This window comes from Dromiciops gliroides, chromosome 2 (genome assembly GCF_019393635.1).
Source record: "Dromiciops gliroides isolate mDroGli1 chromosome 2, mDroGli1.pri, whole genome shotgun sequence".
In the NCBI taxonomy this organism is placed as follows: domain Eukaryota; kingdom Metazoa; phylum Chordata; class Mammalia; order Microbiotheria; family Microbiotheriidae; genus Dromiciops; species Dromiciops gliroides.
In genome coordinates this window covers 545,516,523-545,544,305 of record NC_057862.1, presented here as the reverse complement: position 1 = coordinate 545,544,305, position 27,783 = coordinate 545,516,523, and the positions used below count along the sequence as shown (strand labels likewise).

General features: G+C 39.9%; 1 protein-coding gene across 2 annotated transcripts in view; it reads right to left on the bottom strand.

The window, feature by feature from the left end:
• The window catches only part of INTS9 (integrator complex subunit 9), a 121,515-nt gene that overhangs the window by 35,520 nt on the left and 58,212 nt on the right, over window positions 1-27,783 (bottom strand). For both annotated transcript variants that reach the window (XM_043990176.1, XM_043990177.1), the window contains 4 exons: window positions 19,193-19,313; window positions 18,203-18,337; window positions 11,481-11,592; window positions 5,077-5,257 (listed from right to left, as the gene is read on the bottom strand). In XM_043990176.1, the coding sequence (XP_043846111.1) occupies window positions 5,077-5,257; window positions 11,481-11,592; window positions 18,203-18,337; window positions 19,193-19,313 (549 nt within the window). The remainder of the gene's footprint in view (window positions 1-5,076; window positions 5,258-11,480; window positions 11,593-18,202; window positions 18,338-19,192; window positions 19,314-27,783) is intronic.

The window sequence follows — 27,783 nt, the reverse complement described above, 5'->3', positions numbered from 1 at the left end:
TTCAGGAGTACCTGAGTTCAAATCTGGCCTCAGACACTTAACACTTACTAGCTGTGTGACCTTGGGCAAGTCACGTAACCCCAATTGCCTCACTAAAAAAACAAAACAAAACAAAACAAAACAACACTATTAGCAGGACATCCAACAATTCTAGTGAATATCACCTTTGGGGAAGGGGTTTTTAATGTATAGAGGCAAATAAATATCTATTTTAGTCCAAGAAGGGAAAGCAGTTAAGAGGCAGTTGTAGCAGCCTGATCTATACTGAAAGGTGTAAAATGTACAGATCAATGGATGTGGAGGCCTAAGGCCTGGGTTCAAATTCTGTCTGAGACACATTAGCTGGGTGACTTTGTGCAAGTCACTTATAGGCTCAAAACCTCAGGTTTCTTACTTGAAAAAGGGATACAAACAACCTGTTTTGTAGTGTCATTGACAGGAAAAGACTCTGCAAACCTAAAAGTTTTATGTCAATCTGAATTATTATTATTAGATTGATAGGAAAGTTGTCCTATTTAAGTTCATAAGTAAGCAGAATGGTAAGGAAGCACTATGTGGTCATGACTATTTCTGCTGACTGACCTCCTCACTTACCACTCCTCCTTCCCTTCCCACCTGCTCCCTCTAATATATATTATATTCATCAAATACTTGCTCAGTATCTGCAGTATACAAAGCACTGTGTTAGAAGCTGAGGAGGTTAAAAAGGTAAATGAGGCATCATTCTTGTTCTCAGGGAGCTGACAATCTAGCATCTCCATTAGTGCAGGGATGTGCAGGGAATATGGAAAGTTTTCCGAAAGGGCTCAAGAGGTTAAAGGGAAGTAACTAAGTGTTTGTTTAGTTCCCTCTGGGGATAAGTGAAAGAGCCACCTCTGCCCTGAAGTATCAGCACAGATAAAAAATTCATCAGCTGGACGAGCCAAAAAAAGGTCACAAATTCCTAAGAATTTAAAGAAAGAAGGGTTTATGAAAGGACATATGAATGGAGGTCCTCAGTGACTTCTAAGGTCTCTTCCAGCCATAAATCAATGATCTTGAGAAGCACCTAGTGCTCCATTCCTATGCCGTTATTTGGCATCGACAGCTGCTACTACTACGAATTAGCATTTATACTACTACTACTACGACGGTGACAATATAGCATTTAAATAGCACTTTAAGGTTTATAAAGCATTTTGCAAATGTTATCTCATTTTAACCTCATAACAACTCTGGGAGGCAGATGCTATTATTATACCCTTTTTACAGATGAGGAAACTGAGGCACACAAAGATTATGTGACCAGAATCAGAGCTAGTAAAAGTATCTGAGGCAGGATTTGAACTCAGCTCCACATCCCACACTCTAGGCATTGCCACCTGCCTTATATAAGATCAGCAAATGATTTGGTATTTTCACATCACTAGAAGAGCTGGTTCTTGCACCAGGAGATGATGAAATAAAAGACCGTAAAAATTAGGAGTATAAAAATGCTGGTTAGCCTTTAGCAAGAAAAAAAGAGAATCAGGTGAAGATACTTCTCTTGATCTGATGCTGATCAATGTGTAATAATTGCCACATTTATTCAGAGTTTCCTTACTACTGATATTTGCAAGATAATTTTTAGGAAAGGAGGAAGGTAGTTGTTCAAGCATCTAGATGGTGGGTGGGAAGATTAAATCAGCAGAAAGTCCTGACCATAATATAGTGCTCTCTCACCATTCTGTCACCCACAGTACCTCCATTAATCTCTGAGAACCTTACCACATTTTCTCAAATCAAATCTACTGATTAATCCAAAATTAAAAAGCAAGATCTGGTAAAGACTAATTAGAATCTGCAGCTAACATCTCTCCATTTTTCAACAGCAAGTTTTTGGTTTTTTCTGTTTAGGTATGGTGACTTTAGCTACAATGTTAGTTTTCCCTCTGTTGGGGAATGGAATTTTCTGATTCTCTTCTTTTGCCAAATCTACTGGAAGACTTTTTGCTCTTGAAAATGTTTATATTATTCCATCTCCTTTACAGCTTTGCCATTTCTAATCTTTCCCTAATCCAGTCATATTTCTCTGTTTTTCTTTAGTTTTCTGAACTAATTGTTCCTTTTTCTGGTTTCCTACCTGAGAAGAGAGAAGAATAATGTGAGGAGAGGGAAAATAAATTGCTGGTATTAATAGAAAAGGAGTTATGGACACTGATTAATTAATTTCCTTTCAAGTTTCAGGAATGTGACTTAAATAAACACTTTTTGGAGAAGGATAATGCCTGGGTAGATGCCAAGACCCAAGTCTACTACTTTCATTTACACACTACACTGAAGGGGCCAAGATCTCTGTCCTATGGCCAGGTTCCCAAGGAAGGTGAAAACAATGAGAACAAGATTAAGCATGGGGACGGATAAAAGGCAACCGAAAACTACCTAGAAGGGACTGCCTAGGTCTTCCTTTCCTTCAGCCCACACAGCGAAAGTCATCCACTAAATTTAACTCTTTCCATACCCTGATGAGAGCAAAGTACAATCCACCTAGTCATCTTCAAAGTACAGCAGAAACAAAAGGAGGTGTGAATGGATTAGGCAGCAAGTTCTTACCCTTAGTCTACGAACTTTTAAAACAAATTAGCATTTTGATAATCATACTTCAATATAATTAGTTTTCTTTGTAATATCACAAAAATAGGCTCAAAGGCTTTCCCAGACTGCCAAAGCAACCGATGATGCAAAAAAGGTTGACAACCTTGGACTGGATAGATGATCTTGAACATTTCTCTGGTATTAGTATTCTGTGATTATGAAAGGAATTTTTTTCTTGACATTTTCTGCCCTCCAATGTATACATTTAAAAAAGCGGTTTCTTTCTGTAGCATAAACTTCATCTGGAAGTATGTGGTGATATGGGGTGAATTCAACAAAATTTGATAAGCACTCATTAGCAACTACTATACAAATGGGAGGTGGAAAACTTGGGGAGAAAAGCAAAATGAATGAAGTCAAGGTGCAAAGAGAAAAGTCAATTACATTAAGAAGATGACAAATTTTATCAAGCTCATGGCAATAATAGGAAGAACCTCCTAGAAATGAATTCTAAGAGGCAAACAATTCAAGTCTTAGAAATTGTTGAAAAAGGAAAGCTCTGTATATTCAGGAACAAATTATACAATTTTAATAAGAGACCAAGTTGGCTGAATCCAGAGTCTCTACAGAGCAGAAGAACAAAAGGAAAAAGCAGAAAAGGGGGAAATTAGGCCAGAAAACTAAAGAATATAAAGAAAAAAAAACATGACTATGTAGCAGCAAGATTACAAATGGTAAGGCTGTAAAAGCAATGAAACTATTAAAGATGGAAGAAACAATAAACAACTTAAAATATATTTCTGAGAATAATCAGAGAAAATTCCATTCCCCAATAAATAGAGGAAAGACTAACTAAGAAAAGTAAAATAATAAGAGGGTTGGATTAAATGATTGTGAAGCTTTTACTTTGTGTTTTAAGATCTAAGATTGTAGAAAGACAAAGGCTTTTGGGATCTTCTTTTTCTCTTTTCAGAAAAAAAAAAAAGCAGAGTGGGTCTCAATTGTGACAAAAGGATAGAAGAAAGAGCCAACATAATCAGAAAAGGACACAATGCTCAATTACACCCATATATCCATTAAAAAAGAAAATGGTAGCTATGGTTTGACAAATGGTACATACAAATTTGGGTTGCAGCAAATCTTCATAAAAAATATTTTTCTTTAATAAGGGAAATTCTTCCATTATGCAAAGATATTCAATATATACACACTTTGCATACCTAGTATATTACAAGGACAGGAGCAGGGGACCTGTAGTTCTAAGCATGTGGCTTAATCCATGGGTAAACACAAATAAATGACCCCACTTATAAGTAAGTGTGATCATGGTTAAAAAGGTTTTAACAAACAAAATAATTTTGTTAAATTAGAATTTCTCTGTGAAATAATAATAAATTTCCTCATTTTTTTCAAGCAAAAAGTTTACGTTTTCCTTTTTTTCAGAAAATGAGATAGAAGACCATGAGACTACTAATTATGCAGAAATAAAAATTTTTTTAAATAACAAATTCTGGCAATATTTACCCTTTTAAAAAAACTGCTGTTTTTCTCCCCTAACAAATGAAGTAGCAGCAAGGGATGAGTTGTCTTTGTCTTTAATATGGCAGGATCATAGATTTAGAGCTGAAAGGGAACTTTGCAATAATCTAGTCCAATTCTCTTACAGAAGAGGAGCAAGGTTCAGGGTCAGAGGCCAAGATTTGAATTGAGGTCTCCTGACTACAAATCAGTCATTCTTTCTAGGCTATCATACTACAACTTCACTGTTTTCCACTAACTTTCCTTTTTCTGTCTTCATCTCTGTGTTCATATGCCTTTGCTATCATCACTGTATCCTATTCTCTTTTCTTCCCTTCTTTATTTTTCTCTATGATAAAAAAGTCAATCCAACAATTTAAATATATTTTTACTATTAATAGCATTTGTTGAAAAGTATTTCCTCATTCCTAAAAAGATGAGTAAAACGATTTGTATTTCTTTCTTTAAAAAGAAAAGCACCGGAGGCAGATAGGTGGCGCAGTGGATAGAGCACTGGCCCTGGATTCAGGAGTACCTGAGTTCAAATCCAGCCTCAGACACTTGACACTTACTAGCTGTGTGACCCTGGGCAAGTCACTTAACCCCAATTGCCTAAAAAAAGAAAAAAAAGAAAAGCACCTCCAAGTTCTAGTTGCCTATTTCTACAAAGATATATATCTTCCCCAGCAGCTAGATGTTATAAGCTCCAAGCAACATGAAAATGTCTATTTATAGTTAACAATGATAATTCTGCCATCTTTAGAGAAAAAACCAAATTACACTGCTTTTTATTTAGGTGGTTTTTTATATAATTTTTCAGGTGATTAGTAATTCTAAGCACCCTACAAGTGTCAATTTTGTCTGGGGTGGCTGAAGGCTCAGCCACTACTGGTCAAATGTTAATATGATCAGACATGAATGTTCTGAGAGAAACTTTGCCTTCTTAAAAATCTGTTCTCCATGACAGATCGGTACCAACCCATAAAGATGAATACTGACACATACCATTCAGCAAAAATCTGGGCAAATTCAAGAGAGCTGTTGGCAACAGGAGAGATAAAGTAGAAGGGGATGTTGGAGAGGCCAGCTGAGTCGATGTACTGATAGAGGCATTCCAAGAGGTCATAGATCACTCCAGATGGGTAGCAGGGGACCAATACATTGCCACCATTCCTCACTGTCAGAGCTAGAAGGAATGAAGACAGGAGGAAAAATGTAAAAAAGAATCAAAGGTACATTTTTGAAAAGGGGCAGTGTGAAAACTTTCTGAGTAATACTCATCTTTTTTTCATTTTCTTATTCTTAATTTTATAAATCACTTTATATGCCCTAACAACTTCCCACTTCTTATACAATAATCAATTCTCTTCTGTCCTTCACAATCCTATGCCAGGCTCATTCAGGCCTAAAGATCAAAACAAATTCAGGGTGGATTGCTGCTTCATTTATTCATCTTTCTTTCAGATTCCTGTCACAATAAAGGTAGGAGACAATAGTATAAATAAGACAAAAACAGGAGATAATCCCCAAATTACTTATATATTCAATTCTTGACTATCTGCATAAACATTATCCATTCTGAGGATAACCTGCTACTAGAGGCAACAGGGAATCACTGGAATTTAAGAAGAGTGAAATAGTGAGACCTGAACTTTAGGAACATCACTTTGGCAGCTATCTATAGGAGGGGTTACAGAAGGGCAACACTTGCGGGAGGAAGATCAATTAGGAAATTCTCTCAATAATCCATGTGAGAGGAAATATGGATCTAAATATGAACTAGGGTAGTAGCCATATGGGTAGAGAGAAGAGGAGATGCAAGAGAAGCAGCAGAGATAGAAATGACAGGATTTGGTAACTACATTTGTAGGGTGGGAGGCAAGAAGGACACTAGAGATGGGTTAGAATTGTTATCAGAAGGTGAGAGGGGAGAGAATAAGAATTTATTAAGCAGTTGGGTGCCTACTAAAATGGTGCGAGCTAAAGTTAAGAAAGTAAAAAAAGGGTCTAAGAAAAAAAAAATTACCCTCCAGAAATGACCACTGATACTCCTTCAAATACCGTAACCTCTCAGTTGCTCAATTTCCTCACCTCCTCTCTCCATTCAGCTATATTTAGAGATGGTAATCCACCCACATTCCACTTGCCAGCACCCACAAATGTTCCACACCCGTGTTTATGGGCTCTGACATTTTTTTTTAATCTGATCTTAAGTTGTTGTCATTTTCATCTTTCCCTCTGCCTTGCCACCTCAAAACCTGTTTTTTTGCCCCAGTCACAATCTCCAATCCTACTACCCACCCCTCAGTTCTTTCCCAGGTCAAAAACTGCACTGGATAGACTTTCCTCCCTTCTCCATCTTGAGCTCTTGGTGAACCAGTTCAACTTTACACTGTTCTCTTCTCTAGAGTCCCTTGCCCCTTAATTCTATTGCTGATCTGACTTTGCCAAGTATCAGACATGGATTACCTTCACCATCCACTGTCTTCACTCCTACAAATAAGATGTTGAATGAAGCTAGAGAAAATCTTAAAATTATATTGATTTGGGCTATTACAAATTTATGTTACATAAGCTCAACTATGACCTTGCTATTGCAAGGTAATGCTTTTACACCTCCCTAACCTACACCACAGCAGTTTTCCCAAATCTCTTCATCACTCCTCAAACTTCTTATGTCCCCTTCCCCATTCCATCTCAGTCGAGAATGAACTGAGGCTGTTTGCCAAGAACTCCTCCCTTCGTCGTCCTTATCACACACACACACCAATCAGATGCATTCTACCACTATCTCTTCCATTACTCACATCTCAAATGAGAGGGGAACCTTCTCCTTGCCAAAGCAAATACCTCTACAAACACAAGTAACCCCATTCCATTCCATCTTCTCCAGTAGATTGTTGTGCCCACCATCCTCACTGTCACTTATCTTCAATCTCTTCCCATTTACTGGCTTCTTCCTTGCTGCCCACAAATATGCCAGTCTTCCAGCTTGGCGACCCTGAGGTCATTGCTCAGGTACAGTAATCATGCTATATCTTGTTAACCCATTCCAATCTATTCCCCACATGTTTCTCCCCCACCCCCCATTCTCAAAACCAAAACAAACAAAAAAAACACCAAACCCACCCTCTCATTTGTTTTATTCCCCTAAACCCTCTCTTCTTCCTAATGTCCCTATTATCGGTGAGGGCATCATCACTTCTGATTCATCCAGGATCACAACTTAGGGGGCATATTTGACCATATACTCTCTCACCGTACCCCCTCCCCCCTGCCCATATCCAATGGGTTGTGAAGTTTTGTTGATTTTACCTTCATTGCATCTCTCCTACATATTCCCTTTTCTCTGATGTTGTTACCTGTCCAGGTCCTCACCATCTAACTCCTGGACAACTGCAATAGCCTGCTGATTGGTTTCCCTGCATAGTCTCTTCTCACTCCGTTCTATTCTCTAGTTAGTTATCAAACAGATTTTCCTAAAGCAAAATTCTGACCATATCGTCCTCCCCATGCCCTCTGCCTTTAATAAACCTCAGCGGCTCCTTATCACCTTTAGGAGGAAAGGTGAAAGCCTGTCTGGTGTTTCAAGCCCTTCCTACCTTTCCAGTTCTCCTACCCCTCACTCACCTTTCAAGTACACTGTGATCCTAAGGCATTGGCTTCCTTCCTGCTGCTCTAACGGGACAATTAATCTCCAGACTCCAGGCATTTTTAACCTGTCTGAGCCTCTTCTCTGCCTCCTGGTTTCCCTGGCTTCTTTCAAGTCCCAGCTAAAACTTTACCTTCTATAAGAAGCCTTTCTAAGCTCTCTTAATGCTAGTGCCTTCCCTCGGTTTATCTCCAATCTATCCTGTACATAGCTTGTTTGTACAGTCATTGTCATGTTTTCTCCCCATTAAGACTGTAAGCCCTTTGGGGACAAGAACTGCCTTTGACCTTTCTTTGTATCCTCAGTGCTTACTTAGCACATAATAAGGACATCATAAATGCTTGTTGATTACTTAACTGCCTGTAAAGGATCTCATATAATGTGGCACCATCCAATTCATACACTTTGCCCACTACACTCAAACACAGCTCTCTGCTCTAGCCAGGCTGATTTCCTTAAGGCCCCCCCCGCCGCCACATCCTCTACACATTTCCAACTCTGCTCATGCTTCCTAGATGGCATATTCCACCTTTTCTTTTCGCTTTTGCCTATAGAGGGACAGGCAGTGTATTTTTTTTTTTTTTTAGTGAGGCAATTGGGGTTAAGTGACTTGCCCAGGGTCACACAGCTAGTAAGTGTTAAGTGTCTGAGGCCGGATTTGAACTCAGGTACTTCTGACTCCAGGGCCGGTGCTCTATCCACTGCACCACCTAGCTGCCCCTAGGCAGTGTATTTTAATAGTGTGGTAAGAGAACAATGCTGAACTTGGAGTCAAGAGATATGGGTTCAAATCCTTGCTTTGCAACCCTTAAAGTGATATATAAATGTGAAAAATTATTACTTGCCATATTTGAATTCCTTTTCTGATTATGTCAACCCATTGATTTTACCCTTCTCTAAACTGCTACAGCATTTGCTTAAAATCTTAAAAGATTCGGGGGCATCTAGATGGCGCAGTGGTTAAAGCACCGGCCCTGGATTCAGGAGTACCTGAGTTCAAATCCGGCCTCAGACATCTAACACTTACTAGCTGTGTGACCCTGGGCAAGTCACTTAACCCCCATTGCCCCGCAAAAAAAAAAAAAAATCTTAAAAGATTTGAGGGGCAGCTAGGTAGCGCAGTGGATAGAGTACCGGCCCTGGAGTCAGGAGTACCTGAGTTCAAATCCAGCCTCAGACACTTAACACTTACTAGCTGTGTGACCCTCGGCAAGTCACTTAACCCCAATTGCCTCACTTAAAAAAAAATCTTAAAAGATTTGAAAGGTAGAAGTATCATCAAAGGAAATGGAGATCCTGAGGGATTAGGTATCTTGTTCTAGGTCAGAGGAAAGTTACTTCATCCAGCTCAGTGCCTGCACCCTACCTGGTGCTTCTCTTTATTGTTTTAAGTGCATATGTCCTCAACTGGACAACAGATTTTTGAAGGATGGTTAGAAATTTTTCTTTTCTTTTTTAAAAAAGATTTTTAGGTTCCATTGAGCCTTAAAAGGTACCCAAGAAAGTATTATTAGTTATACTAACTTTTACCCAACTAGGTCAAACACAAGAGTCTACTTTAAAACAGAACATAAAACACTCAATATAAATCTGCCTACCCTGTGGTTAGAAGGTTAATTCATAATTGAAAATGTATCATAGGGGTAGCTAGGTGGCGCAGTGAATAGAGCACCAGCCCTGGAGTCAGGAACCTGAGTTCAAATTTGACCTCAGATACTTGACACTTACTAGCTGTGTGACCCTGGGTAAGTCACCTAATCCCAAATGTCCCCCGTTCCCCCCCACAGAAAATGTATCATAGATTCAAAACTGTAAGATACCTTCGGGGTCTCTAAATTTACATATGAAGAAATTGAGACCTGGAGAAGTTAAGTAATTTTCTCAGAGTTATACAGGTTGAAAGTGGTAGAGCCAGGCTCTGATTCTGACTCCATGTTCTATTAGGTATGTATTGGCTAAGAGCTATGTGGTCCAGGTTGATTAGAAGGGCTAACTGAAATTTTGGAAAGCACTGTTAGCCAAGTAAATGTAACAATTTTATTTTCAGTTCTCTTCTAGGCAATATTGCTAAATTCCTATGGATAAAGTATCTGGGCTGCTTACTTTTCTTTCTTTTTTTTTTTTTTTTTGGTTTTTGGTGAGGCAATTGGGGTTAAGTGACTTGCCCAAGGTCACACAGCTAGTAAGTGTTAAGTGTCTGAGGCCGGATTTGAACTCAGGTCCTCCTGACTCCAGGGCCGGTGCTCTATCCACTGCGCCATCTAGCTGCCCCGGCTGCTTACTTTTCTATAAACCAACCTGATATTTGTATCAGATATAGCTAGATTTTATATATATATATATATATATATATATATATATATATATATATGCATATCCATCCATTCATCTAAAATCATTGTTACAAAAAAGAAAAGAAATCAAATTTCTTCTGGGTTGCAAATACAATGTAATACCCTACTGGTTACTCAAATTCCACACAAACACACACACACACACACACACACACACACACACTTTTTAAAAGAATCACTTTAGGGGCAGCTAGGTGGCGCAGTAGATAAAGCACCAGCCCTGGATTCAGGAGGACCCGAGTTCAAATCCAGCCTCAGACACTTGACACTTACTAGCTGTGTGACCCTGGGCAAGTCACTTAACCCTCATAGGCCCCCTCCCCCCCAAATCACTTTAAATATTCAATTGTCATGATTTCAGACCTAATATTACTACTCCATGTAGGCTACAGTTTGCTAAAGTCCTACAGAGCAGACTTCTCATTCCCCACCTCCTACACCCCCCCAAATCTAATTTTAAAAGCCTCCCACAAGAATAAATAATAATTCTTTATTATTTATACAAGGGGACAAACAATATAGAAAATGCTAAAAATTCTACCTCTAGATCCATAGTGTGGACTAGAAACTTGGACTGGTGGTGAGATTAGGGTTAGAGTATGGAATTAAGTAGAGTGGATAAATATCACTTCCAACTGCAAATGGATCCTGACACAGGAAACATTGAGCAGAGAGGAAAGGGTTAAGTGTAGAGGTATACTTAAACTGCTTCCAGTCCAGCCCTAATATTCATCACCCAGAGAAGCAACTCCTGTGCAGCCATCCCCAACAACTATCAAACAAATGCCACCCAGAGGCATGGCAAAGCAGCCCAGTTGAAGCAATGAGGCACCCTAGAGATAGGAGGCAGTGTGTAGGTCAGGCCAGTCAAACCACCACCACTACCACAACCACCGTCTCCCCTTACACTGTGGAGAGGAAAGCCCAGGTTAATGAAACGAAAGCCTTGGGAATAACAATGTTTCTGTTTCAGCTCTCAGAACTCATCCTAAACAGCAGCCTCTGTGGAGCTGTGGCCTGGCAGCTGCTCATGCTACATAGCTACTGAAGACCCAGAACAGAAAGTTCCCATCATCCAAGTCCTTGGAAGTACCAAATGGTTCAACATCTCTCATGATTTTATCAGTGGAAATGACATTAAAGAAGGAGCATTACCATCGCCTTTGCGGTGCACTTAGGAACCACGAGCCTTTGCCATCTGACTCACAGTTGTGCCCTTCCACATGTACTGTCATTAGAACCCAAGCTCCTAGAGAGCAGGGGCTCTTGCACGTTTTCATTTGTACCCTTAGTGCTTAGCACAGTGCTTTGGATACAGTAAGAGCTTAATAAATGCTTCATTTGTTCATTCCTTCAAGTATTTAAAAACATCTATTCTGAGATCATTTTGCATGGCTACATACCCAAATTGCTGCAAAATTCTCCTACCATGCCATCAGGATTTGCTGTTGGAATCTGGGTGAGGCCTGTCAGAATGAGGACATCACTATTTTTGAGAGAGGCTTGGTCCATGGGCTGAAAGAGACCAGAGAAAAGTAAATTAAGGGATTTTAACAAAGAATTTATTACATGCAAAAAACAGCAGAAAGAGAAAGGCTGGGTTAATAGCTAGTTTCAATGAAAGAGAAATAGCTAGCTTATAAACTTATAAACCTCTCAGGAGTACTTTACTGGTATCAAAGGGAGAGTGATGAGTTAGTGAATAGGCTTCTCTATAAAAATGCTGATTTTATCTCAGAGAATGAAGAGGCCCCTTTCTTTTCCATGTTGAACCTCACTTCTTGCCTACATAAGGACCACAGCTTCTCCAGTCAGCTCCTACTTTTTCAAAGCTAATCTCTTTTCTACTGGCTAACTTCTCAAGTATTTCTCATCTCTGTATCTTTGTATTTGGAATTCCCTCTGCTCCTTCCTTCAGTCCCTTAAGATCCCTAACATTTTTCAGTGCTGGGCTCAAGTGCCACCCCCATTACACTGCATTTATTTTGTATATTCTTATATTCGCACATGCTGAATTTCCTCAAAGAATTTAAGCTCCCCAAGGGAAGGGACTATTTCCTTTTTGCTTTTCTATACCTGACACCAGAACAGTGCCTTGGACACAGTAGATACTTAACAAATGCTTGTCGAACTTCTCAAGAACAGTTTACACCTGCTTGTTCCACTCCTCCAATACGCTTGCTTCTACAAAGCTTACCACATGACTTTTGTCTCCATTGTTCTACTTAACTTAGTGTTCTCTCCCAGGTCGCCAGTCATTTCATAACCAAACTGACAGCCTTTTCTCAGTCTTCATCCTCTGGCCATTCTATCATATGGTAGTCTTGATAATGTCCTTCCCTCCTTAAAGCTTTCACTTTCCATGGCCTTTGCTTGCCACCTTTCTATGGTTATTATGACAGACTTTGTCAAATGCTTTGGTGACACAAGGTGTCCCTTCAAAAGTATGATTTTCCCACATATTCTGTCATCACCTGGATGGCTGAAAAGGGGAGTAATTCCCTGAGTGTTAAAATCAGGGTATCTAGATTCCTTGTGCATGTGGTTTGACATAAATGGTGGTGACTGACTGGTCTCAGTCCTGGTAGGTAAGAAGCCGAGCTCCACCATGGAGGTCACCTGCAGAACTCCTCCCAGTACCTATCACAAGAACAGTATGGTTGGCTCAGCTAGCTTCCACTGAAGTAGAGTTCCCTAGATAGGGCTTGGGAATGGCCATATTGGTACCTTGCTCGGGCAAGGCTGATCTGTGTATATACAAACAGGCCTATCTCCACATATGGGCCATTATACATATATCTCCACATCATACAGAGAAGGAAAGAAGGCAAAGGAGAAGGCTGGTGTAAACGTGCATCAGCTGGGGCAGCTAGATGGTACAGTGGATAGAGCACCAGCCCTAGAGTCAGGAGGACCTGAGTTCAAATCTGGCCTCAGACACTTGACACTTACTAGCTGTGTGACCTTGGGCAAGTCACTTAACCCCAACTGCTTCACCAAAAAAAAAAAAAAAAGTGCATCAGCTCATGGAGATGGAGTGAATTGAAAAGGAGAAAGAGGACTGACAACACTAAATGTCTTCTTATGACAGGAAACAGATGACAAGAGATAAACTTGGAACCTGAAAACAACATTAACTTTCCCAGTTTTAGCCTGTAGTTACCTATTACTTTTCTATGAACATTAAATGCCTGTAAGCAACAAATAAACAGATAAATGCTAATATAGCAATAAAAATAATACTTCCTTGGATGGTGATAATGTATAAGATGATCAGGTCATACCAGACATCCCTAGCTTCTCTTAAAGAAGAGCTCACATGCTACCTCTGCTGAGGTCTTTTCCAATCTGCCAAATTATTAGCATTCTCTCCCTCCTGAAATGACTTTTTAATTCTTGTTGCACTGGGTAATCAGAGGACATGAGCTCAGATACCAGTCCTGTTTTTTTTACTACCTGTGTGACCTTGGAAAAATCATGTAACCTCTCTGGGCCTAACTTTCCTCATCGAAAAAATGGGGATAGTGGTAAATGACTTCCAAAGTCCCTTTGAACTTTAACTAAATGATCCTGTGCTGCTACTTTGTAATTATTTGTATTACATATTCCTTGTTTTTTTTACTTTTTGTGGGGCATGAGGGTTAAGTGACCTGCCCAGGGTCACACAGCTAGTAAGTGTCAAGTGTCTGAGGCTGGACTTGAACTCAGATCCTCCTGAATCCAGGGCCAGTGCTCTATCCACTGTGCCACCTAGCTGCCCCTGTTACATATTGTAAAGCCCCAGTAGAACACAGGGTCTTCGAGGGTGGGGGTTGTTTCATTTTTTTTCTTTGTATTATTACTGCCTAGCAAGCAGTTAATAAATATTTGTTAAAGTTCCAGAAACTCTGTTCACTTGGCTTTTGTAAACATATTTATGTTGTTTAGTTGTTTCAGTCATGTCCAACTCATTTGGGGTTTTCTTGGCAAAGATACTGAAGTGGTTTGCCATTTCCTTCTCTAAATCATTTTACAGATGAAGAAACTGAGGCAAACAGGGTTAAGTGACTTGCCCAGGGTCACAAAGATAGTAAGTGTTTGAGGCCACATTTGAACTCAGGTCTTCTTGACTCCAGGACCTGCACTCTATCCACTGTGCCACCTAGCTGCCTGTAAACAGTGTGCTTTTCAGATTATTTTTCAATTCTAGCAATTCTTTTGTTTCCTTTGATATGTCCTTCTCTTTCTCCCCAACTAGGGACATTATATAAGGGCTTTACACACTTTCTCAAGAGCTTTTACCTGGCTCCATCTATCACCTCCACACTGATAACTATAATCTATTTCTTTAGTTTTGTTTTCACAGTAATCTCCAGATTACTATCTGTACTTGCTAGTGATATCCTTTGATTTGGATTATTCACATTACGTTATAGTGAACAACTAAATCATCATCTTTTTCTCCTTTTTTTTGGGGGGGGGGGCAATGAGGGTTAAGTGACTCGCCCAAGGTCACACAGTTAGTAAGTGTCAAGTGTCTGAGGCCAGATTTGAACTCAGGTCCTCCTGACTCCAGGGCCGGTGCTCTATCCATTGTGCCACCTAGCTGCCCCCATCATCTTTTTCTAATAATTTCTATCTCAATGTTTCTCTTTTGTGTCAATAAAACTATTAATCTTTGACTCATTTCTCTCTTTTTTATACTTGGTCAACAAGTTCTCACACTTTTTCCTTTGAAGTACATATAACAATTTTCTCTCCACTGTTACTGCCCCTGCCCCAGTCTGGGTCCTTTTCACATTATTCTTGATTACTGCAACAGCCTCCTATACCTAGTTTGTACTCAGGCTTTAACTTTGCCAATCCATATTGCACATTACTCCCAAATTACCTTCTAAAAGCACAAATTTCAGTATACAAATCCCCTTCTCTAAAAGCTTAAAAGGCTACTTATTTTCAACCACATGAAATCAAAACTATTCTGCCTGGCTTTCAAAGCCCTCTCTAGAGCAGATTAAGGACTGCTTGTCCGCCAGAGAGACTGCATTGATGGTACTAGAAACACCACCTTTGAGAATTGCTGCCAAACTCTCAGCAACCTTTGTCACTTCTTTTTAGACATCACTTCATTTTTAGCAGGGACTGTCAAGATTTCTGGAGGCACTTGCAGTTCTCAAAACAGATGTCAACAGCAACAACTGTAAAATGTTGTAGAAATATTCACTAGAACATGAATTGAGGAAGTTTGCTAATGAAGTTGGGTGTGATCTTTGTTTGAAAACTTTCTAAAAGGAAGAATATATATGAAGATCAAATGAGAGAATATGTGTCAAGTGCTTTACAAACCTTAAAGCACTATAAAAGCTCTTTTCCAGGAAACATCATCAAGGAGAATGCATTGGCTTTGGTACTCATACCTTAGTAGTCGCTGGACAGCCCTCCACCCCCTGCCCCCTTCCCCATTGGAAGACTGCAGGGAGGATCAAAAAACTCCCATAGCCCCCATTTAATAAAGAGGTTTCTGAAGCCCATTTAATGCTTCATTTCCCAACAGCTGCATTGCCTGGTTTGGGCATGTTTCCTTTCCCTATTAGATTGCAGGTTTCTTGGGAATTGATGGACTCTGGATGCAGACTGAAGCATGCTATTTTATTGTTTTATTCTGTCTTTTCTTTTGGACTGTGGCTAATATAAAAATGTTTTATGTGACTTCACATGTATGATCAATACCAAATTGCTCGCCTTCTCAAGGAGAGGAGGGATGAAAGAGAATTTGGAACTCAAAATTTTAAATGATTGTTAAAATTTTTTTTATGTGTATTTGGGAAATATTTTAAAAAGTAAATAAAAATAATTGGAAAAAAAAAGACTGTAAATTCCTGGAGTGCAGGGACTGACTTTCTTTCTTTTTCTTATTTGTATTCCTAGCACTAACCACAATGCCTAGGACACAGTTGGTGCTTAATATTTTTGGTATTGTAAATGAATGCTAATTATTATTGTTATTATTATTATTGTTGTTGTTAAATTCAACAAGCAGTTATCAAGCACCCAGGCAACTAGCAATATGTCATCCAATGATAATAATAAGTAATAACAACACTCACTAACTAAATAGCATCTAAAGGTCTGCAGAGTGATTCAGCTGATCCTGACAGCAATGAAGTGTGCAACAATCTCCATTTTACAGATGAGGACACTGAGGCTGACAGTAATTAAGTGGAAGGCTGCGGCTGTTTTTGCCTTCCTTGCTGTCTTTAGTGTTTGGCACACAATAAATGCTTGATGACCAACTGATTCCTTGCCATACCTCCCCCATCTTGTACCTTTAGTACTGATTTTCTTGAACCTGAGAATTTATATTTATCCATATTTTCATCTTACTAGCTAGAGCCCAATGTTCCCACCTGTTAAAGAATTTAGGGATTCCGATGGCCAATTAGGCATGAGCTTTCCCTCACAGCTTTATGTTGCTGTCATCATTCCACCACACTCTCCCTGGTGAGTTCCTTCCAGTGGCCTCCAGTTGGGGATGGGCCCAAGTGGCATGCTTCATTCCCCTCTTGGCTGTGCTTCTGACTTTCTTTCTTTCTCTTTCTTCCCTCCCTCCCTCCCTCCCTCCCTCCCTCCCTCCTTCCCTCCTTCCTTCCTTCCTTCCTTCCTTCCTTCCTTCCTTCCTTCCTTCCTTCCTTCCTTCCTTCCTTCCTTCCTCCCTCCCTCCCTCCCTCCCTTCCTTCCTCTCTTTCTTTATGCAGGGCAATGAGGGTTAAGTGACTTGTCCAGGGTCACACAGCTAGTAAGTGTCAAATGTCTGAGGCCAGATTTGAACTCAGGTCCTCCTGAATCCAGGGCCGGTGCTCTATCTACTGTGCTACCTAATTGCCCCATGTACTTTTTTTTTTTGACTATAAATAAGAGGTGGAAAGGTGTGGGGGGAGGCAGAGACATGGGGTCGCCATAATTTATAACACTCTTCAGGGGCCCGTCCCTGCCAGAGGGGGATCAGTGCAAAGAGCCCATGTGGAAGGGGAGGAGCGGTCTGGCTGGCTCCCATGTACTTTTGACTTTCTAAACTTCACCACTATGCCCTCACAGGGATACCTCCTTCCTTTTCAGCTCCTTTTCATGTGTTTTCTTTCCCCATTAAAATGTAAGCTCTTAGAGAACAGGGGCTGTCTTTCTTTTGGCTACTATTTCTATCCTAGTGCTTAGTAGAGTGCTTGATAGACTGTAAACACTTCAGAAATTCTTGTTGCCTACCAAACTCGGTAAAGTTGATAAGCAGGGCAGCTAGGTGGTGCAGTGGATAAAGCACCAGCCCTGGATTCAGGAGGACCTGAGTTCAAATCCAACCTCAGACACTTGACACTTACTAGCTCTGTGACCCTGGGCAAGTCACTTAACCCCAAATGCCTCACCAAAAAAAAAAAAAGTAAGTTGATAAGCAAGCCAACCATGCCTTTATAAAAGTCATTTATAAAAATCTGACACCATCAGGTCAAGCATAGAATCCTGGGAAATTCCACCAGACCAGTCCTTCTAAGCTGGTATTAAACCATTAACGACAATTCTTTTAGTGCAGACAGTGGTTCAGCAATTAAATCTGCCAATTCTTTAGTACTCTTGTATATAATTCATCTGTGTCTGATGACTTGAACTCATCAAGGGTAGCAAAGCTTATCTTGGTTAACCTGATTATGTCTTTTTATCCTATTTGATTTTTGTCTATGTATTCCCTTAAATCCTTCATGGAAGATCCACCCAAAGTCTTAGAATCTCTTTTTCCCTTTTAAGTATCTCAGTTCCTGAAGCAGTTTGTGCTTCACATAGCTATAGTTATAAAAATAAATACCAAACCCTTTGTAAATGTAAATACTGTGAAGATGATTAATGCCTATGATAAAAACATTATTTTTGTTTTCATACTTTTGCTGAATGTACTTGGCTATTTCGTGCAGATCTCTGCCCAAGTTTGGTTCTAGTCTGATACGTGAGAATAGCCTACCTTGCATAAAATGCATCTGTGCAACTGGAAGCTGGGAAGAGATCACAGAGTACAGCAGGTGCTCTGTATTCAACCAAAGTCATTCATTATTGGGTTAAATAACTTTAACAACTGGGTTGTCAGGAAGAAGAGAGAAAATACCTGGGGGTGTGTAGTAAGCAAGGAAGAGCCCGAGACATAGGACACCTTCTCATAATGTGACTGAATAATCCAGTTGGAACTTCCAAGTGCATAGCCAGAGCTAAGTGGAGTCACCTGTACTGCACCAAAAAGCTCCTGCAAAGCAACATAAAATTTCTTTACAATGCCTATAATTATTTTTGAAGCTAAAGACCATACTATATGCACCTACATTTTCTCTCATTGACAATGAAAACATTTCAAAATAAATCTGCCAGAAAGATGGTAAAGGCCACACGGTCATCACTGAAAGGTACACAGGCTGTTGTTTATATATATCACTCAGATTTAGTCCCTTTGTATCTGCAATGCACATAATGACTAATGACACAACAAATGAAAATGGCGATCCTTTAACAGATGGTAGAAACGCCAATACTTTTTAAATGTTGCTTCAGGGCTTGTTTAGGTAGCTAATCTATAATGACCTAACGAATCTTGGCAAAATTTGGCAGAGATTATGGGAAGGTTGTGGGCATCCAAGTCACCGCTTCAAAGAAATGTTTGACAGATTTTTCCAATGCTTCCTGTTATGCTCAACATTTCCTAATTGTTCTTCCAAAATTTCTAAGGAAATCCTCATTGCCCTGAGGGGTATAGGAAGGGATACTCTTCTATATCTCATGAAGTAGGAGTAGGTCACAGGGAAGAGTATCAGGGGACAGGAAAGGCCCATTTCCTCCCTTACTGCAACTAATAAATTGGACAGTTACAGGAAGAGGAAGCCACTACCAAATAACTTTGAGTTCTGCCCTTGGAGGATAGGAGAAAGTGACAAATGATCCACTTGCTGTCAAGTTGTGCTCTACCTCTTCACTTTTTATGCATCAGAGTGGGGCCTCTGGGGATTTAGAAGCTTCAAGGAAGGGAAACTGAAGGATTCTTATAGCTTCAGAAGAACATTATGGATTTTAGCTGCTCATAAATCACTGAAGTCAAATTAGCACTCACAATTTTCTGAGAATAGCCTACAAGCTGGATTTTACTGAGAGCAGAGTTCACTTCTTGCATCGTATAGCACCTTCTCCAAGTTGAAACTTCCACTGCATCCTTGAGGGGAGCAGGCAACAGTCTGTGAATATGCAATATACAGTGTCTGTTATACAACATATGGCATTTGGTGTTTGAACAGTTCTCTTTGGAATACAGTTTGCTTCTGTTTCCACCAAAAAAACCGGGTCATGGGATAGCTAAAGGTGCAGAACTGAAATGGGGGCCTGTGTTAAACAAGAAAATTTGGGATAAAAGAACACAGAAAGAGTACTTTTTGTAATACTTAATAGCAATAATTATAAATCGATTTTTGTCAAAATTATAATTTGTTTTAAGGAAAAGGTAATTATTGGAGTCTATCTAGAACAGTCTGGAGACCCACTGTATATATACAGACCAAGTAATTCCAGTTCTCCTTGTCTCAGCTTGACAATTGATAAAATGGTGATAGCAATTCTTATCTTTCTTTGCATAAACATTTGGTCAGATTTACTAATTTACTAGGTAAGAATATTTACAGGAAGAGTATCACTATTATCATTCACGAATCAATAAATAATTATGAATAGCTATTGAGTCAAGGGATAAAAAGAAATGGTTTCTGTTCTTAAGGAACTTACAAAGCAACTGGGGAGGGGATACAAAAACAAATACATGAAGGACTGGTGCATTTGTAACTATAACTCAACTGGGGCCATCTCTAGTCTTCCTGATGCATATCTTGCCACTGGACCCAGATGACTCTGGCAGAGTGAAGCTGATGACTTTGTACAGCCCTCCCTCACTTAAATCCAATTCAGTTGGGGCAGCTAGGTGGCGCAGAGGATAGAGCACCAGCCCTGAATTCAGGAGGACCTGAGTTCAAATCCGGCCTCAGACGCTTAACACTTACTAGCTGTGTGACCCTGGGCAAGTCACTTAACCCCACTTGCCCCACAAAAAAAAAAAAAAAAAAGAAAAAAAAATCCAATTCAGTGCAGGTCATGACATCATCTCCCAGAAGGACAAACAACAAGAACAGCAACAACAAAGGAGGCAGCTAGGTGGCACAGTAGATAGAGCACTGAACCTGAAATCAGGAAAATTGAAGTTGAAGTCCAACCTCAGACATTTACCAGCTGTGTGACCCACCTTGGTTTCCTCATTTGTAAAATGGTGATAATAATAATACTGGCATCCCAAGGTTGTTGTGAGGATCAAATGAGATCATATTTGTAAAGCACTTAGCACAGGGCCTGGCACATAGTGGGTACTTAACAAATGCTGGTTCCCTTTCTCTTTTAGTAAATAAAACCTCAGGAAACTTCCTGGGACTAAGACAGATTGAGTGATTTGTCCATTCTTCCTTGGCAAAATTTGGTGGAAAAATAGGAACCCCTACATGCCATATAAGGGACCTGAACCTGGGCTCGAACCCAGTTCTACTTGACTCTTGGGGTGTTTTTTTTTGAGGGGGGGGGTTGTTTGGTTTTTTTGTGGGGCAATGGAGGTTAAGTGATTTGCCCAGGGTCACACAGCTAAGTAAGTGTCAAGTGTCTGAGGCCGGATTTGAACTCAGGTACTCCTGAATCCAGGGCTGGTGCTTTATCCACTGCACCACCTAGCTGCCCCAGACTCCTTTTCTTTTCTTTTTTTTTTGCGGGGCAATGGGGATTAAGTGACTTGCCCAGGGTCACACAGCTAGCTACTTGACTTTTATGGCTAAGTATGTTGTCACTTTTTCTTCTTTTTTTTTTTAGTGAGGCAATTGGGGTTAAGTGACTTGCCCAGGGTCACACAGCTAGTAAGTGTTAAGTGTCTGAGGCTGGATTTGAACTCAGGTCCTCCTGACTCCAGGGCCGGTGCTCTATCTACTGCGCCACCTAGCTGCCCCCGTATGTTGTCACTTCTAACTTTACAATATCTTGCATATACATTCTCTTATTTGCACTTACACTGCCACACCTTTATTCCAAGCCATTATTGCCTCTCATCTGGATTATTGCAATAGCAAGTCTCTCACCACTCTAATACTCCCTTCACTCGGTGGCCAAAGTGATCTTCCTGAAGCATAGGTCCAACTATGTCAGTGGCCCTTCTCCTCTGCCCCCCATTCAATGAACTCCAGTGGCTTCTTCAGTTTCACTTCTCCACATGCTCTGTAATCCAGCCACAGGAGCCTATCTGCTATTTCTCAAACAAAACAAGGCACTGCTCCATTCCACTGTGCTGGCTGTCTCTCCCAGGCCCTCCTCACCTGGTTTTTCTGTTGTTGTTTTTTAAATTCTCAAAGGAGAATTCCAAAATGCTTTGGGAAAATTTGAGGAGGAGATTGGAGGGGACCAGAGAAGGTTACATGAAAGGAAGTATAACCGAGTTGAGCCTTGAAGAAGAGACAAACTCTGAAAGGTAGAAATGAAAAGGAAATGCACCCCAGGCACTCCACTCCTAGAAAGAGTAGAGTAATATGAAATAGGACAGGAAGAAATGCTCAGCTAAGGAGCTTGTATTTTGTTCTAGAAGGAACAGAGCACCACTGAAGGTTCTGAGAAGGAAGCTACAACCTAGGGTATAGTGGAAAGAACACTTTAACAGCCTCGGTGAATAGGAGCTAGAGATAAAACAGATAAGACATGCAACATCTTCTCTAGCACTGGATGTATGTTCCTTCCCCTTGCCCTGGGACACAGAAGGGCAGGCATATTTCTTGCTATTTTCAGAATCTTTCTGCCTACCACCATTATTCAGCAACCTCTTTTCCTTTGAGGCTCATTTTGTTTGGACATTACACTCTATGCAGAGCTCTTACCGTTCTCAACAAGCCAATACATTCTCAAGGAGTTCAGTAGCCAATTAAGCTGGGGGCTTCAATTTATGTCAATGTCCCCTCATATTCTTGCTTCCTGGTTCAATTTCCTCAACTCCAAAGGGTTCATGTAAAAGATGTTGCTTATTTTCAGTTTTTTTTTTTTTTTTTTTTTGTTTTTTTTTTTTTTTTGGCAGGGCGATGGGGCTTAAGTGACTTGCCCAAGGTCACACAGCTAGTAAGCGTCAAGTGTCTGAGGCCAGATTTGAACTCAGGAACTCCTCAATCCAGGGCCGGTGCTCTCTCCACTGCGCCACCTAGCTGCCCCAGATGTTGCTTATTTTGAAGGAAATAAGGGATTCCAAGAGGCAGAGGGCATTTATTTCAGGCATGAAGGACAACCAGGGCAAAGGTGCCAAGACAGGGGCATATCATATGTAATAAAAAGCAAGAAGGCCAGTATGGCTGGTCTACAGTGGGAAAAAGAGTAAGGTATAAAAACTGGGGGGGGGTAGCTTAGGGCAAGTTAGGAAGGCCTTTAAAAACAAATTAGAGGGGGCAGCTGGGTGGCACAGTGGATAAAGCACCAGCCCTGGAGTCAGGAGGACCTGAGTTCAAATCTGAACTCAGACTCTTGACACTTACTAGCTATGTGACCCTGGGCAAGTCACTTAACTCTCACTGACCCCCCCCCCAAAAAAAAAGTGAAAAACGAATTAGAGGAGTTTATATTTGATCAAGAAGCAATAGGGAAACAAGTTCACTGAGTTGGGGATTGACTATCTCTTCTTTCACTTTTGTCTCACTAGAGGTGAACCTTCTCATTGCCAAGGCAAACCTCTTTACGTGTGTAAGTGATCCCATTCCATCCTCTCCAACAAATTGTCCTCTTTATCATCTCTTCACTTATTTATGATTTATCCCTGTCTCCTGGCCGCTGTCCTACTGCATGCCCATATGTCCCCTTCCTTAAAAATCTTTATGTGACCTGTTCCTCTACCTCAGCAATGGCTGCTTCAAAATCTTCATCCTTGTTTTCCTGACATTGTTCTCTCCTGGTTCTCTATGTTCCTTCTCAGTCTCCTTTGCTAGATATTCTTCTGTGTCATGCCTACTAACTTAGGGTGTCTCACAGGGCTCTGTCCTGGGCCCTCTGCTCTTCATTTTTACTTGGTGATCTCATCAGCTCTCAAGGACTCAATTATCATCTCTACATCTAATTAGCCAGCCCCAACCTCTGCTGATCTCCAGTCTCTTACCTCCAAGTGCCTATTAATTTCTTTAACTGGATGTTCCGTAGACATCCTAAACTCAACATGTCCAAAACTCTGCCATGTACGCTGTAACCAATGGCCCTGGCCTCCTTCCTATTCCTCACACAAGACACTCCATCTCCAGGCATTTTCACTGGCTGTCTCTCATGCCTTGAATTTTCTCCCTCCTCCTCTCTGCTTCCTGGCTTCCCTGGATTTCTTCAAGTCCTAAATTCTAAAATTATAAATAGCTAAAATTCCGCCTTTTACAGAAAGCCTTTATTATTCCCCCTTAATGCTAGTACCTTTTCTTTGCTGATCATCTCCAGTTTATTCTGTATATAGCCTGTTTGTCCATAGATGTTTGCATGCTGTCTCCTCTACTGGACTGTGAGCTTCTTAAGAGTAGGGTCTGTCTTTTTGCTTTCTTTGTATCTACAGTGCTGGCACACAGTAGGTACTTAATACTTACCGAATGACTGGTTCACAGAATTCTAGAACCTGAAGGAACCTTATAGGTTATCTGGTCTAACTCCCTTCATTTTGAAGATGAAGAAATCAAGTTATGGAGAGGTTAGGTGACTGGCCTCATTGATGGTAGCCTTGGACCTTAAACTTGAGTAGCCTAGCTTCTAATCAGGGCTCTTTCAACTCTTGTGTAAATGCATACCATCTTAAAAGAAGTATTTAAGGAAGACTTATCTAATAGTAAGTAACAATCAGGAAGAGCAGGATCTAAAACTATCACTGTGAGAAAAAGTATATCCTTTGTGGTTGTTTGAGTATTAGTGTGTCATGAGTATCCCACTTAAAGTGTGGCTCAGAATTCACTATGACCCCAGTAGAAATTCCTTAGAAAAGTTTTTGCAAGATATGTGTACATGTATGTACATGGTGGGAAGGGGTAAGAAAGCAGGAGAGGGGGGATTAGGTTGGCAGGCAGTTCTCATTGTAAGGCCCTGGCATATTTCTACAAAAAGTCTTAGGGCAGCTTGGTAATGAAGTGGATAAAACACAGAACTTGGAGTCAGGAACAAATGAATTCAAATCCTACCTCAGACATTTAATAGCTGGGTGTCTTTGGGCAAGTCACTTGAACTTGTCTGTCTCAGTTTCTCTAACTGTAAAATGGGGATAATAATGGCACATACAAATGAAATAACATTATTACCTATATCATATTACTTTCTGTTTTGGGGAAGGAAGGAGAAAAATTTGGAACTCAAAATCTTATAAAAACAAATGTTGAAAACTACCTTTACATGTAACTAGAAAAAAATAAAATACTATTAAAATTGAAAAAAAAGAGATAATATTCATGAAGTGCTTAGCACAGTGCCTGGAACATAGTAGCTGCTTAATAAATGCTTATTCCTCTCCCTGGACAAGTCACTTGACCTCTCTGTCTCATTTCCTCATCTGTAAATGGAAATAACAATAGCACCCACCTGAGCAGGTTGAGACAATCAAATGATTGTTATGTTAAATATGTTAAAAGCTTTAAGGTACTACATAACTGCTGGCTATTATTACTGTGTCACCATGTCACAAAAGCTGAGAAATCTCAACTAACATAGCTTTTTTCCTAAAATTTAGAGAGTGTGTAGTCACACTTCTATTTCAGAAAATTGGAAACTGCTACAATTTACATGGGAATAAAAAATTATTTAATATTTGTAGAGATTAATTACCACCACAGCCCTGTGAGAAGGTCTTGGACCAGGAGAAAGAATGCCAGTCTCTACTTTTAGAACCAAACTGGGATTTCTTTCAGACTGAGATACATCTTTTATTTTTCTAATTTCTACATTTTCTACTCAATCTTTGGATTGAGGGTAGGTGAGTCAGAGAGGCTTTTACATTACAAGGGTTTCTTTTCCCCTCCCCCACCTCTCCCCCTCCCTGAAATTGTCTCTTTTTGAAAATTAGTTGTCAGAGTAGGAATGAAAAGAGTGAACTGTAATGTCAGAATAGAGAAGAGAAATGGCTAACTTCTTCCAAATAAATCTCAAAAAAGTGGCATCAACTTGAGGGAAGAAGCCATAGAGCTGTCAAAAAGTAAGAGAAGAATAGTTTTTTTGTATATTAAACTTAGGCTAAATCAAATGGTAATACACACCAATTTCTACTGATTTAAGGAAATTTGTCAAGTTTCTGTGATCTATGAATTAAAATACTTTAATTTACTGCTATATTTGGCTGATGAACTTCTCACTTATAACTTATGCTACTGAGAAAAGAATAAGCCTGGCCCTTGCCAGGACTCCTCAAAGTATAATCATATAAGCATGCACTTTTCAAGGGGTGAGACCTCCAGAATATGGAAGTCAAGGGTTGCCATTAGAGGGTGACATTTGCAAAATGCTTTCCTCACAATAAACTTGAGACAGGTTAGATATATTAAGTGATTTGCCCAATGTCAAAGAGTTAGGAAATGTCAGAGCCAGGATTTCAACCAAGATTTTCTGACCCAAGTCTAAAGCTTGTTCTATTATATCACACTTCCAGGGACATGGTAGAAGGGCGATTCAGTATCCTTCTATATAAACACTTCCAAGATGAACTTATTTAGTCTACTAGCATAAAGATTAAATTCTGGGTCTCAAAGAAATTTTATCCTTTCTAAGTGACATAAATCTTTAGCCTACATGACCTAGAGATCCTTTCCAGTTCTAAATCTATGACCTTTCTACCAACAGCCATTTACATTCACATCCAAGGAGAGAAAAAGGAAACAATTTCTTTAGACTCTGCTTTCTCCCCTTCTCTAACACTTCAGGATATTCTTTTTATAAAGCCAACCTTATTCCACCAAAATGATTCACCCTCAAAATAAAATTCTGTTCTGGGAGAAAAAAAAGCTAAGCATAATAATAAAAAACTAAACCAAAACAAAAAATGAATGTTTCTCTTTCAAAGTCATCCAAGTTTTCAAAATAGTTTGCCTTCAAGTTAGATAATTTGCATTTCCATTCCTCTAAACCCTCTTTCCAAGTGTTGAATTTTCTTTTCTACCAGCCTTAAATGATTCTGTAAATTTGGGTAGGGTTTATCTGTTCATTCACAGATAGCTTCTGTCCAGCAATAAATATGTAAATGTCTACACTTGTGCCAATTACACACATATATGTGTACAGTTTGAAATTCTTCTCTGAAGACAGGGAACATAGGAGAAATAGGAAAGGGAAAGTGTTAACTTTAGAATTCTGGAGGATGGCTGAGAGGCCTACTTAAGTATTAGTGGCTTGCTCATCTTTCATTTATGTCAGACATGAATGGAAACAGACCTGGGTCCCCTAAACAAGCATTACCTCTCCAAAGAAGTTCAAACTGCATCCTTTAACTATAATGAACAAAGACAAGTATGTGAGTTAGCTCTTGTGAATTTAAGCATTGCAAGAATTCACTGCCTTTTAGGTAGTTCTATGTCATCTCCTTCTTCCTCAAAACTGAAACAATCCAAAAGAGAGATGAGAGACACTGATGATCTGGAGTAGATAAGGCATGGACTCTGGTTTCAGGGTGTGAACAGGGGATTGCCTAAAAAGGCGTTATTTAAAAAAAAAAAGAAAAAAGAAATGGTACTGCTTTGACTATCGCAAGATCCAAATTCTCTTGGAAAGAGGAAAGAGAGCCTAGGAAGGAGAGTAGATATTTATTACCTATTTTTTCTTTTCTCTATGCATTTTTTTTTTTTTGGTGAGGCAACTGGGGTTAAGTGACTTGCCCAGGGTCACACAGCTAGTAAGTGTTAAGTGTCTGAGGCCGGATTTGAACTCAGGTTCTCCTGAATCCAGGGCCAGCGCTCTATCCACTGCACCACGTAGCTGCCCCTCTCTACGCATATTTATAGATGGCTTCGTGTTCTCTTTCCTTGCCTTTAGCTTATTCCTCCCCCCCAAAAGAGTCCCCCAGTCTTAATTCTCCTGTGTGCTAAGAGCATAAGTCTGAAAGTCACACATCACCTTATGTTCATAATCCAAAGAGTAAAGCTCTTGTGAAGACTTGCAGGGGACCACAAGGCCTTTTGGCTTTACCATAATTCTAAATTTGAATATGTCATTCCTTCTCATTCTAATTCTAAGTTTAAACATGTCATTCCTTCACTGCTCAGCCAAACATGCTTCTCCTACTTTGTGGCTTCTAGCCACCAAAAAACCAAAGCAATTCTAAAATTATTACCTTTATTTTCAATAACCCTCTCAAAAGGATCTTTCTCAAGTTACTTAAAAAAATAGGTGATTTATTCTTCCCCTGGGTGAGTGTTTAGTACATTTCCTTTCTAAGCTAGTGGTTTTAGATTTCATGGATGGGGGGTCTAGCTCAAGGTCACAAAGGAAAATGACAGAATTAGAATTTGGGATTTCCTGACACTTAGTCCAGTGTTTCAGATCCAGGGCTCAGAAGTCAGGAAGTACTGACCTTGAAACACAAATTTTTTTTAGTGTCAAAATTATTTATGATATAATAACATGAAGGCTGCAAATTTAAAGGGAGTAAGACAGGTTGAG